The sequence below is a fragment of the Microtus oregoni genome, unplaced genomic scaffold, assembly GCF_018167655.1.
Source record: "Microtus oregoni isolate MIOR12 unplaced genomic scaffold, Mior012 000015F_ref0000493, whole genome shotgun sequence".
In the NCBI taxonomy this organism is placed as follows: Eukaryota; Metazoa; Chordata; class Mammalia; order Rodentia; family Cricetidae; genus Microtus; species Microtus oregoni.
Window position 1 is genome coordinate 33,352,062 of NW_024543074.1, and position 12,625 is coordinate 33,364,686.

The following is a 12,625-nucleotide window of genomic DNA, read 5'->3' on the forward strand; positions in this document are numbered from 1 at the left end:
TTCTTTGTTTATTTGTTTGAGACAAGAGACTTTCACTGGTTTGAAATTTATCAAGTAGGCCAGGCTTACTGGCCATCAAACCCCAGGGATTTGCCTATCTCTGTCTTCCTAGAACTGGGATTATAAGCATGCACCACCACACCTGGCTTTTATTTGAAAAAAAAAAAGGTTCTGGGAATTGAACTCAGGACCTTGTGTTTGCAAGGCAAACACTTACTGGAACTATGTTGTTTTATTGTGGGTATTTTGTATTCTAGGATGGTATTAATTAGTATTAATTTGTCAGCTTGACAACATCTAGAATGATCTGGGAGATGGTGGGTATGCTTGTGGGGGTTATCTTAATACCACAGAGGAGGGAAGACCTACCCACCATGGGAGGCACCATCCTCTAGGTGAGCTCATGGGCTATAAATGCAGCAGCAGCATGCATTGCTGCCTATTCCTGACTGTGGTGACCCTGTGTCCAGCTACTTCAAGCTTCTGATGTGGACTTTCCTGCAGTGATGGACTATAAATGCCCCGGAACTGAGAGCCAAATAAACCCTTTCTCTCTTAAGCTGTGTTTGTCAGAGTGGCTCTCAGTGCTATAGGAGTGGTGTCTAAGACAGATGGCCTCTCTCCCGTTCCTCCTCCTTAGATTCCCATCTGTGTTTGGTGTCTGTTGGATTAGTTGTGCTGGCTTTTGTTTGCTGGGATGTCCTGGGGCCCCTGCTTATGTTAGCTATGGCTGTTGAGAGTCACAGAATGAGTGCCCTGAACTGAATGAATGCGCCCTATGTTTCCTTCAGTCTCTGCACAAATGCCAACACCAGCCACGACTGCTCAGCCCTCACTCTTCTTTCCTTCTTGTCCCAAATACTTAGTGTTTTGGATTTCAAATATTTGGAATTTTGGAATATCTGTGAGCCCACAGTGAGGCACCCTGGGGCTCAGACATAAGTCTCGCATGAATTCATTTGTTTCATGTCATCTACTGCACACAGCCTGAAGATGATGCTATTTAATATTTTGGTGCATCTCAGTTTTCACTGCAAGCTGTCACATGTGGCCAGTTGTGGAATTTTCACTGGTGGCTTCTGGTCAGTGCTCAGAATGTTTCAGATTTTGGAGCACTTTTGGGTTTCAGGGATTGCAGATTGGTGATACTCGAACTCTATTTTCAATAGGAATCCTTTGTGTGTGATATAAATAAAACCTCAGCTCTGGAAAATATCTTTAGACATAATCAAGCGTGTGTCAGGAATTCCAGTAGGCTGGCCCCAAGCAGTCCTAAAGAGGAGCCTGCAAAATGCCTTTGGATGTGAACTCCCTTGACCCGTGGTGGTCTAATATGTTACTTGGGTTGCTGTTTCAGATAGGGACATGGAGCTCAGGCAACCTCTGACCAACATTCTTTCTTTCTTTTGCTGCAATATGAGTGATTCCAAGTGTAGTATATTTTTCTGTCAAGAGTCTCATTTGAGGGTCAAGTGGGATGACACGCACCTGTAACCTCCACACTCTGGAGGTAGAAGAAGAATCATGAGCTCCAGGCTAGCCTTGGCTACATAGTCAGTTTGGGGTCCGACTGGCTATGGGAGACCCTGTTGACAAACAAAGCAAAAGGGAAGAGTTTCATTTTAATGTTACTGCGGGAGGCTTGAAACCAGCCTTGGAGGTTGACAGCAAAATAATACCAACATAATTTCCTGGACGAAGACAGAATTACCTAATGTGTGGAGTTGCAGCTGGGTTGGGAGTTCTGCCAATTCCGTCCAGTTAGCAGACATTGACTTACTCCTAGAGCCTTTGAGGGATGTCCTAGCCAACAGATCTGAAGGCAGGTGCATGGGGAGAAGGGTTGTCACTCAGCCCCTGGGAGCAGGGGCTGTGCCGGGCTTCCTGGAGATGGACAGGAGCAGCCAGCACTGGTGACTAGGAAGTGGAAGTGAGGGTGTGAACGGGAACCTTCATCACAGTTGCTGAGGGGAAGGAGGGAGGCAGGTGGAGCACTTCTGGTTAGCTTGAGTAATTTCTGCAGGGTGTGAGGGGCAAGGCTGTGCCTAGGTAACTGGCCCCTGCCTCCTAGTGGCATGACTGGATAGGTGGATCGTGGTCAGAAGAGTGCCTGGTGGACGCATGGCCTCAGGATTGGTTGGTTTGCATGTGGAAAGCATATTCTGACTGCATTCTATGTTATGTCTAGGAATCAGTTAGGCCTTTCATGTTGTTTCTCATCTCCTTTAGCAATCAGTCCTGAAAACTATAGCTTCTCATCCATGGGGCTGGGCAGTTTCCACTGCCTTGGTGGTGAGAAAAGCATCCTTATCTCGTGGTTGCTGAACTCGTCTGGATTCCCAGTGCAGGACCCAGAGGGGCCAGGATGTGCATCACATTCCCAGCTTGTATTTGTTAGTCCAGGCCAGTAGCTGGTTGGTTAGTCAGCAGTTGATAGGGGTCTGAGCTCTGCCTATCTGATGAGAAGGCCACATCCAACACGTAAATGGTGTCTCTCCCCTTTAACAAATATTTAGGGGAGAAAAAAGAACAAATGTTTGAAAGCCTATGTTTATCATATAGGCTAGTGTATGTGTCAAGAAGCACGTTCAGCTGGGCCTCTGTCCTGGAAGGTCCAGGTTAGAGACAGCAGGTGCTATGATAGGCATCAAGTGCATGGCTTGTCTCTTATCACTACAGAGCAGATGACTAGGAATTCCATGGGAGGAAGTGGGCTTGAGATGGACACACACAGGAATGTCAGACCAGAAGGATGCAGGGCCAGGGAGGAGCAAGACATCCCTCAGAAACAAAAGTGTGTTGGAAGCAAGTAAACCCCAGAGAAAGAGGAGGGAGGTGGCATAAGTGGGGGCTGCAGGGGATTGGGTTACACCTGACAAACTTGGACCTCATCCTTAAAAGGTATCCTGGCATCCCAGTTGCTCACCACAGTCGGCTTGGTAGAAGGGAGACCCCGATTAGACACATAATGGCCATGACCTAGGTGAGATCCCAGAGAAGATGGGACTGGAAAGGCCAGCAGACCTAAAGGATGCTGCTGGCAGAGCACCCTGACTCGGCTTTGCATGAATAAGGAGTGCCGGGAAAGAGGGGCCTGGTTGACCCCTGACTCTTACAGCTGAGATAGTCACTCAGAGGAAAATAGGAGCCGAGAAGGCTTGTGGACTCTGAGTCAGAAACCCAGAACCTGCAGTTTCGGAAGCCCTCCTGGGTGAGTCCAGCAAAGATCTACCCACTGGCTCAGCCTCTGTCCCAGATGGCATTCTTTATTCTTCCCTTTCTAGAACTCAGTCAGGCTTGCCGGAAGCCCTCCTGGCTCTTTCTCTGTGAATTCCTACTTCGCTGTGGCGTGCACCACTCTGGTCCCTGAGGTCATCATTCAATGGTGGCTCCCAGCACTCTCCTCCCTCTTCATATTCCATCTCCTGCTACCTCCCAAGCAGGTATTGAACATGGGCTTCAGATGAGACCACTGTCCCTGCTGAGCCCCAACAACGGGCTTTCCCATCCACTATGGAGCAGAGTTTGGACTCCATCACGAGTCTTCTGCCCATGTTTCTGAGCTCAGCTCTTCTCCATCTTCCTCTCATCCTTCTCCAGCCGCCCTGATATATTTCTGAGAGCTGCATCCCCGCCAGAGCCCTTGAGTTTGCTTTGGCCTCTGTGTGCCATTCTTTCCAAGCATTTCAGGCCAGTGACTTTTAGTCACTGCTCTTCCCAGTCTCCACCTTTATCATCAAAGAGACTCCAGTCACCCAGGGGCACGGGCTTCCTCGTCTCCCACAGCCCATCATTCTGCCTCATTTTCTTCATAGTGCATACTAGTGCCCGAAGCGCCGTGATCACTGATCTCTGTCACTGATAACCAAGCTCCATGGGAACAGGGGTCTGGTCTCCACCAGCTGTGTTCCCAGTGCCTAAAACAGGCCCTGCCACATGGTAGGCGGTGATAAAAATAGACCGATGTCAGGAACAGATAGTCCGTGAGTATTTGAGGATTTGCCTGACACACTAGCCCACCAATTTAAAATAACAGGCACTTTAGTGAGAGGGCTCTGAGGTCAAGCCTGGAGTCTCACGTGAAGCGAAGCTGCTGCTTCATTTTGCCTGACCTTGAGCGAGTGAGTGACTTCCTAAGCCTTAGCTCCTTTGTTTGGGAAGTGGTGATAGCAGTGGTTTCTATCCCTGTGGGGTTATTTGTGAGTGTAACGAGGTAGTACTTATAAATGACTATAATGATATCATGGTCTGAGCAAGGCACCTTGGCTTTTTGGGGTGCTTTGTAGGACAGAGAACTAAAGGACAGTGAGAAGCAGTTTTCCTGGGTCACATGAGAGGATGCGAATACAGATATGTGTGGGGGTAGAGTATGTAAGAGGGAGATTGTATACCCGAGCCATCTTACAAACCATGCCTCTTAAGCCCAGGGTAATTTTAGAAAGAACAGTCATTTCAGACATGACAGATTGATGCATCGAAACCTGGGACATTCTGTCTTTCCTCGTCTTATTCTGAAGTAGCAGGGGACAAGTTCACTTTAATAGCTCATCTTCGTCCCTGAAAACCACTGCCTGGCTTGAGGCCTGCTACAGAATCCATCCATTCAGCAAGGATCAGGACCAACGTGGGGGTGGGCAGAGGGTGGGAGAAAGCAGCTAAGGCCTGGGTGATGGACGGTTGGTAGGCATGAGTGACTACAGAAGCTGTTTTTGTGGAGTGCCTTCCCTTGCCTTGAAATTTCCTTAGAAGCGGAAGTGAACCCTGTTGGGGTTACAGTCCACCAGCATCCATCCCACCTTCTGCCTTGAGGAAGGGCTCCCCCGTCCCCCTCTATGTGAAGGTACCACCTATTTACTGCTCTCCTTGCCCCTGATGATTTCCTTCTGATTTCATGATTCCCGAAACATCTATGTGAGTAAAAATATCCGATTTTTTTTATCACCCCTCCCCCCTTCTTCCTGTCCCTCAGATTCACCTCTGAGTTAAACCATTAGTAAAGGACTTATGTAAATATGTTGCCATTCACTCAGTGATTCCCCTGGTTATTAAAAGCCAAGGAGTCAGCTCTTGATGTGATGATAGGAAGTGATATGAAAGACGCCTTGACGTAAGCAGGAGTGCTGAATGATGTGTTGCTGACCAGCCTTGACACTGTGACAAACTACGTAACAGAAGCTACCCAAGGGAGGACGATTGTTTTGGCTCCTGGTTTCAGGGGATATTGGTCTATCATGGGGAGAAAGTGGGACTGACAGCAGGGCTTATGCTCCGATTTTCTCAGATGTCAGAAAATCAGGATGCAGAGAGCTTGGGCTAGAACTGGGGCTGACTTGTAACTATCAAATGTGTATCCCTGGTGGACTGTCACCACCGTTACATCCACCATCCCGTGACCAAAAGGTTCCACAGACTCCCAGAACAGCACCACCAGCTGGGAACCACTGTTCACACACAGGGACCTGTGGGGAACATTTTACAGTCAGCCGTAGCATATGCTAACGTTTGTGAGGAATATGGTAAACAAGACCACAGCTGTACAAGAGCAAGATAAGATGGGCTTAGAATTTGAGTAGATGTGTGTGCAAGAACCTGGGCACCATCATGGCCTCTGGTAGGCTGAGGGATGTCTCTTCATGTGGATGGACACCATTCTTTCAGCCCATGGGCGTTTGAACTGTTTCTACTCTCTGGTTGTTATACGGAGGCTGCTAGTCACACTGATGAGTATGTGTTTGTTCAGATACTTGTTTGCACTTCAAAGATTCATGTATCCTGAGTGGTTAGTCTTTGGTTAGTCTTTAAGCTATTACGAAATTTTGCCACAGTGAGGGACCGTTTTAAATTTCCAATAGAAATACCCTTCTAGGGCTGGAGAAATGGCTCAACAGTTAAAGGCGAGGCCCACAACCAAAACTATGAGAATGCCTTTCTTCACGTGCTAAACTAGTGCTTATTTTCTATTTAAATAAACGTTAAATAGAGCCACCCATGTGGGTGGGTGTGAGTGGCAGCTTGTTGTTTGGATGATGATTGGGTTTCCTCGGTCTCTGATGAGCTGGGTTGCTTTTCATGAGCTCGCTGGCTTTGCTGTGCACTGCAATCGTATGCGAACCCTTTTCTCTGTTGAGTATGCGCTGTCTTGTTTAAACAATGGGGTGGGTAGACTTCAAGAAAATAGTGTTTGGGGGAAAGGAATGCATTGCTCAAACCTTCGTGAACATGATTATGAAACAGTCCTTGTTTTTCCTTCCTGTTATCCCACTTTAGCTTTGAAATGTAGATGTTAGGCTGTTTCCAGAGTAGCACATTGATACTTTAACTTCCCACACTTTTTCTTTTTACCTCTTAAGTCTGACATGTGTGAGCCCTTCGGGCTTAAACATGTTTCGAAGTCAGATGTTTCATAGCTGTTTTCATATAATAGCTTTTCAGGCCTTTGACTTTGTCCTTTCAGAGGACACGGATAGAAGTTCTCAGTGCCGCGTTTGCTTCCTTTCCAGAAAAAGTTGCCATTGACGACACTGGCTCAGTGCTTGATGGAAGGCTCTGCCATCTTGGGAGACGACACGCTTCTCGGGTAAGGCGATAGATTCTGTCTCTCTGTCTCTCTCTCTCTGTCTCTCTCTCTCTGTCTCTGTCTCTCTCTCTCTCTCTCTCTCTCTCTCTCTCTCTCTCTCTGTGTGTGTGTGTGTGTGTGTGTGTGTGTGTGTGAAATCTAGGTATGTCTCCATCTGTAATGCGAGGACTAAGACTCCTCATGGAGCACGAGCATCATCTGAATTCTAGATGTGAAAGGAGATAATGTTATGATGAAAATCAGAACCCCCAGGCAAATTGCTGTTGTCTGTGACATCAGGCAAGTCCCTGTGAGAAAGGGAACTTAAGCCTGGCAAAGGTCAGCGAGATCCCCAGGCTCAAGTGAAGCAAACCGGTGACTTCCATCAGGTGTCAGAACTTACGGGGTTCCCAGCAGGAGAAGCCGAGCTAATTTGGAGCTGAAATCATCAGAGTGACTTCCACTCAGCAGCCAGTTCAGCACTCTAAGAAGAAAGAATAGCATGGCACAGAAACGTACAAAATAGTAACTAGAGTGGAATTGTGTAATGGACCAAAGACAAAGTCCTTGACAAAGAAACTAAATCATATGGGCCGATTTGAATCAAACAAACCAGCAAAACCCAGAAAGAACTCTAAGACGGAAAGTATAGTGCTGGTAAACACTTACTGAGCTGAAGTGGAGATAGTACACCAATGCAAAGTTTATAAACTTGGAAACAACACAACGACACCCTAGCAAAGCTGTGAGCCGTTACACTGCGAGGCAACAGGGACTGTGCAGCCACTGGCTCTGCCTAGAGGGTGTTCCAAAGAAGGAAACGGGACGTTTGCAGTGGGTGATTCTCAGCTCTAGCTGGGAAGATGAATGTGTCTCTAAAGTGGAGGAGTCTGTAGAAGGGAATCCATGATTCAAAGCCAGCCAGAGGAAAAAAAAGATGATCACCTATTGCAGGGCATTAAACTGATAACAGACCACTCATGAGCCACATAAATGCCAGGGGTGGTAGAGGATGTGTTCAAGTACCGAGTGCCAATTGAAGAACACTGGACTTTCATGCTAAATGAAGTCATTATCTAAGACTAAGGGGGAGATAAAGGGATTTTTCAGGCAGAGGGTTAGTGCTTACAGAGTCACCGTGAAGGGACACTTTGTATATTGAACAGGCTGAAGTTTCCTGAAATGGACTGTGTCCAGTGGGTAGCTGTGACAATGTGCACAGCATAGAAGAACGTGAGATTACTGCTGCAAGGGAGGAAAAGGTTTGTTGTCCCTCTAGCCTTTCTAGATTAACAGCTGACAGCTCGCCAGGAGAGCAGCCACATCTTCTCAGCACGTGCAGGGCACGCACATGGGGCACTTCAGCAATGAGTAACCGGTGGTAGGACGTGGGTTTGCACAGCATCTTGACAAGAGACTAACAGTTTAAGAAGCAATGACAAGACAAAGGGAGAGGAGTTTCTGGGGTGGCAGATTGTGGGAGGGGAAAGACATGGGGAGCTAACAGAAGGCAGGACCTGTTGGCAAAGATTGCAACTTGGGTTCCTGTGGCTCTGTCTTGGGGTCTGGAGGTGCCTGGTGATTAATTTCTGCTCTTCCAGGTAGAAGGGAGGAGGAGCATGTTTGTAAATCCATTTCTGGCATTTTGGTGGGCAGTGGGGAGAAAGATCCCACTTTTGATATTTTTTTTCTTATTTGCCTTCACCTCAGAATAATCCTTATGCCAAAATGGCATGATTTGGGTGGCCTATTTACTATCTTTCACTATAAACAAACTACAAGTATTAAATTAAAAAAACAACAGAATGATTAATTTGGTGGGTAATAGCCTGGTAAAACTCCATCATTATATAGTAACAACAGGAGACACTGGGGAGGGAGCACTGTCTTCAGATCTTGTGTGATTTGAAAGGAAAATAAGATATATTACCTTGGGGCTGGAGAGATGGCTCAGAGGTTAAGAGCATTGCCTGCTCTTCCAAAGGTCCTGAGTTCAGTTCCCAGCAACCACATGGTGGCTCACAACCATCTGTAGAGGGGTCTGGTGCCCTCTTCTGGCCTGCAGGCATACACACAGACAGAATATTGTATACATAATAAATAAATAAATAAATAAATAAATAAATAAATAAATAAGATATATTACCTTCAAATTTATGTGTGTTAGACAAGCAAAGAGAATAGGAAGCCTGGTGTGGTGGCTTACACCTGTGTTCTCAATGCTCAGGAGACTGGGGCAGGAGGATTGATAAAAATTGGAGGACAGTCTAAGCTAGCTGGTGAGTTCCAGACCTGCCTAGGCCACAGTGTGAGACCCTATATATACGTGGAGAAGAGATCCTGTGACGTCTTCTAGGAGACAACCTTGGAAAGAACTACCAGCGCACAGGGACAGAAGTAGAACGTGTAAAATGTCTATCTTCCAAAGTAGCAGAAAGAGAAGAAATGAATAGAAGGAAACAAACAGGACTGGAAGAGAAAACTGTCCACAGAGGAGAGAGGGAGGCTAGGAGATGGTGGGTGAAGGCACTGCGGTTTGAGTGGAAAACGAATCACATAGGTTCGTCTGTGTGCACATTTGGTCCCCAGCTGGCGACTACAGGTTCATGAACCTCCAGAAGGCAGGGTCTAAGTAAAAAATGAGGTGCTCTCCTGGGAGGGCCTTGAGGTCTATAGCCTGTGCCGCTCTCATCTGGCCTCTCTCCTGGTTGTGCCGAGATATGAGCAAGTAGTTACGTGTGCTGTTTCTGCCAGAGAGCTGTCAGCTGCCTGCCTTCCCCGCCACAATGGGCTGCATCTCTTGCAACCCTAAGTCAGAAGAAACCCTTTTCCTTTAAGTTGCTTCATGTCAGGTATTTGATCGAAGCAACGAAAAAAGTAACTAATAGAGAAGGTGATGGCCTCCACTGTGTGTGCTTCCAGTCATCACTGGTGGGAGTGGAATAAGGCAAACTTCTTAAAACATAGAACACTGTAGGCACATGAACACACTCTGCACATAGGAGAGATACAGTGACACCACAGGGAGTCTCGATCTGGCTCCCTTCTAGAATCCACTGAAGTTAGAACACAGGCATTTTTGTTTTCCTTAAAGACATGAATCCACAGTGTTGACAAAAACAAGGAAAAGGCACCAGTGCCTTTTTGAGTTTTCAGGTATAGGAATCACCAAGGACAGGCTGGATGAGGCCCAGTGTGGCACACTTGCTTACCATACGGGAAGTCTCTGGTTTGAGACTACGGCACTCTAAAGACAGAAGTGACAAGCCAGGAACTTCTTAGGCACATCCCAGTACAATAACCCCCCACCAGCAGTTGGAACACCAAGGTCTGGCAAAAAGTACAGCAAGGAATTCTCTTAATGTTCAGGAATGATGGCAGCAGGGTTTCACATCTGTGGGTCTTTGAGGTGGAATAGGTTATTAAAATAATGAATGGGATTATAAGTCTTTCAGGTACCCATGGAATGCAAAGTTTTCACAGTCCACACCTGCAGGAAATTTCCCTTCTTGTCCATCCCCAGCACAGCTTTCCCTGGGAGATAAACAGAAACTCTTTTTAAAGTACTGAACTCTACGCACAGCAGGTATAGCAGTACCAGGCACTAGAGAGGAGGGCTGGGGGTTCCTGAACATAACAGATGTGACACACCTCAGCCTCATGGCCCCGAGTTTTACCTCTCCTGGGAAGGAAGTAGAAAGAAGCATCTTCCTGGAGCGCCAAGGAAGGGCCTAAGCCTGTGAGGATGTTAGGGTGGGAGAGTGCCATGGCTCGTTCTTCACCCTGCTCTCAGCTGCCTTGCCACCCTCTCAGGCTCTAAGCTTGCCATCCCCGCCCTTAAACAGAAGCAGGCACTAGATGTCCCCAAGCGTCCAAGGGAAGTCTAACTTCCATCAATCCACGAGAGAAATACAACTGGGAAGAACTAGAGAGGGGATGGGAGGAAAGATTGTAGATGAAGAGTTGGCAGTGTTTTCAACTGGTAGGAGAAGGCAGTGGAATCGGAAGGATGTTGTTTCCCAGGCAGGAACATTCAGAAATCAAAAGCAAATCTAATTTTTGAGAACGTGAAAACAAATGACTGTAGATGCAAAATTCTCGGTCAAAGATGATTTGGGGGAAACCATCCGGAAAATCAGGCATGGAGACAAAGACATGGCAGATAGACAAACTTGAAAAGCCATTAGAGGGATGGCTCCAGAAGTCATGCTCAAGTAGCAGGAGTTTTCAGAAAGAGAGGAAGGAATTATAATGACAATAGAAAGAAATCATCTGAGAGCGGTTTCCAGATGGAAGGGCCTGAGTTCCGAACTGCAAGGGCCTGCTGAGCTCCTAGAGCAGTGGAAAAACCATTGATGTGAGCCTGAGGTTTGGGACCCGGAACAGCGGTGCCAGAAGATGGCACAAGCTCCTGGAAATAAGCCTTGTGCTCTCACGAAGAACCAGAAGTGTGACTCCCCTAGAGCCATCAAAAACAACGGAGGAAGCTGGCAAGTTAAAACAGCCCTCGAAACTGCAAAGAGAGAGCGTGGAGAGGGATGCGAGGACCGTGGCTTTAAACCATAACTTTGCTTCTCCAGAAGGGCAAAATAAATAAACAGAGGTGGATGTAGGGTGAAAGATACAGGACAGAGCCATGGCCAGCCCCAGAAGTAGTGGAGGAAGATCCCAGGAAGACAGTTGTGTCCTGTGGATGGAAAGAGGCTGCTCCACGCTGCCATGTGTCCAGGGGAGATGAGTTCAAGAAGGCATAGCTCATATACATCCAGTGTTTAGTGCCCTGAGCCAAACTGGAAAAGTGGCTGGTATTTGGGGCTCAGTCAGACACACAGGAAGCAAGCAAACAGAACTGTGGTTCACTTTAGGGAAGCTAAGTGAGTTTGAGCTCGGTGCTCACTACACACTAACCGTACAGCTTCCCTTCAGTACGGGTGGAGTAGCCCCTCTTCCCAAATGCTTGAGACCAGTTTGTACAGTTTGGAATTTTCGTGGTTTTAAAATACTTACATAGCCATCACCAGGTAAGTGTCTTTAATACAAAAATCTTAAATCTGAAATGTTTCAAAAACTCAAACTTTTAAACGTTTCAATTTGGTGGGGTTGTAGAGATGGCTCAGTGGTTAAGAGTCTTACCTGTTCTCCAGAGGATTTGGGCTTAATTCCCAGCATCTATATGGCAGCTCACAACTGTCTGTAACTATAGTTCCTGGGAATCTGGTGGCCTCCACAGGCACTGCACATATGTCAGGAACAGAGCAGGAAAGAAACTCAAGACAAGACAAAAAATTGAAAGTTTGGAATTTTTTTTTTTGGATAGGAATGTACAGGAATGCCTGTAATATATAGTCAAAATATAAATACTGAACATCTATTAAATGAAATAAACACGAGGAAATGTGAGCACAAATTAAATGATCATTTCCATAGCTATGGGTTAACAGTTAATGCCTAATGTTTTAAAAATCAAGAAGTAACATAAGGAATATGAAGGAAAGTGCCAGAAAGTTTTGTTAAAGTACCATTAAAAAGGTGTAGATAAAACCATAAGCTGGGACTTGGCATGTAGAGTAGCAAATTATATCCCCTGTTCCATTTCCCTACAAATGTGTGACTGTATAAAGATTGTAAATAAATTCAAATAACCAAATCCCAGTTCAGAAGTAGCCAAGAATGTGAGGGGAACTTCATGGACCAGGGTTTTTGGAGGGCCTGGGAGAGATGCCGTGCAGAGTCACAAGTTTGACAAGAATCAAGACTTTCATGCTGAGAATTGTTAGGGTCATAGAGCAGTGAAAACTCTCAAACATGCTGCACATGCATGTGTATGTATGAAGATATATATGTCTATACCACAGCAGTACATGTGTATGTATGAAGATATATATGTCTATACCACAGCAGTACATATGTGGTCCCTAAAAAGTTTGATCATGGGAAAGCTTCATACATGGAGGTAGACATACTCATTAAAAAGAACTATACATAACAAAATGATGAATTTTTCGTAAGTAAACATGGATAAGCCCTAAAACTAGCTACATGTGAAAAGCAGGTAGAGCGGAGGAAGCT

At 46.3% G+C, this 12,625-nt stretch overlaps 1 protein-coding gene across 5 annotated transcripts in view; it reads left to right on the top strand.

Moving 5' to 3' along the window:
• Nucleotides 1-12,625, top strand: part of Arhgap44 (Rho GTPase activating protein 44) — a 160,272-nt gene that overhangs the window by 88,528 nt on the left and 59,119 nt on the right. For all 5 annotated transcript variants that reach the window (XM_041664142.1, XM_041664143.1, XM_041664146.1 and 2 more), the window contains one exon: nt 6,501-6,577. In XM_041664142.1, the coding sequence (XP_041520076.1) occupies nt 6,501-6,577 (77 nt within the window). The remainder of the gene's footprint in view (nt 1-6,500; nt 6,578-12,625) is intronic.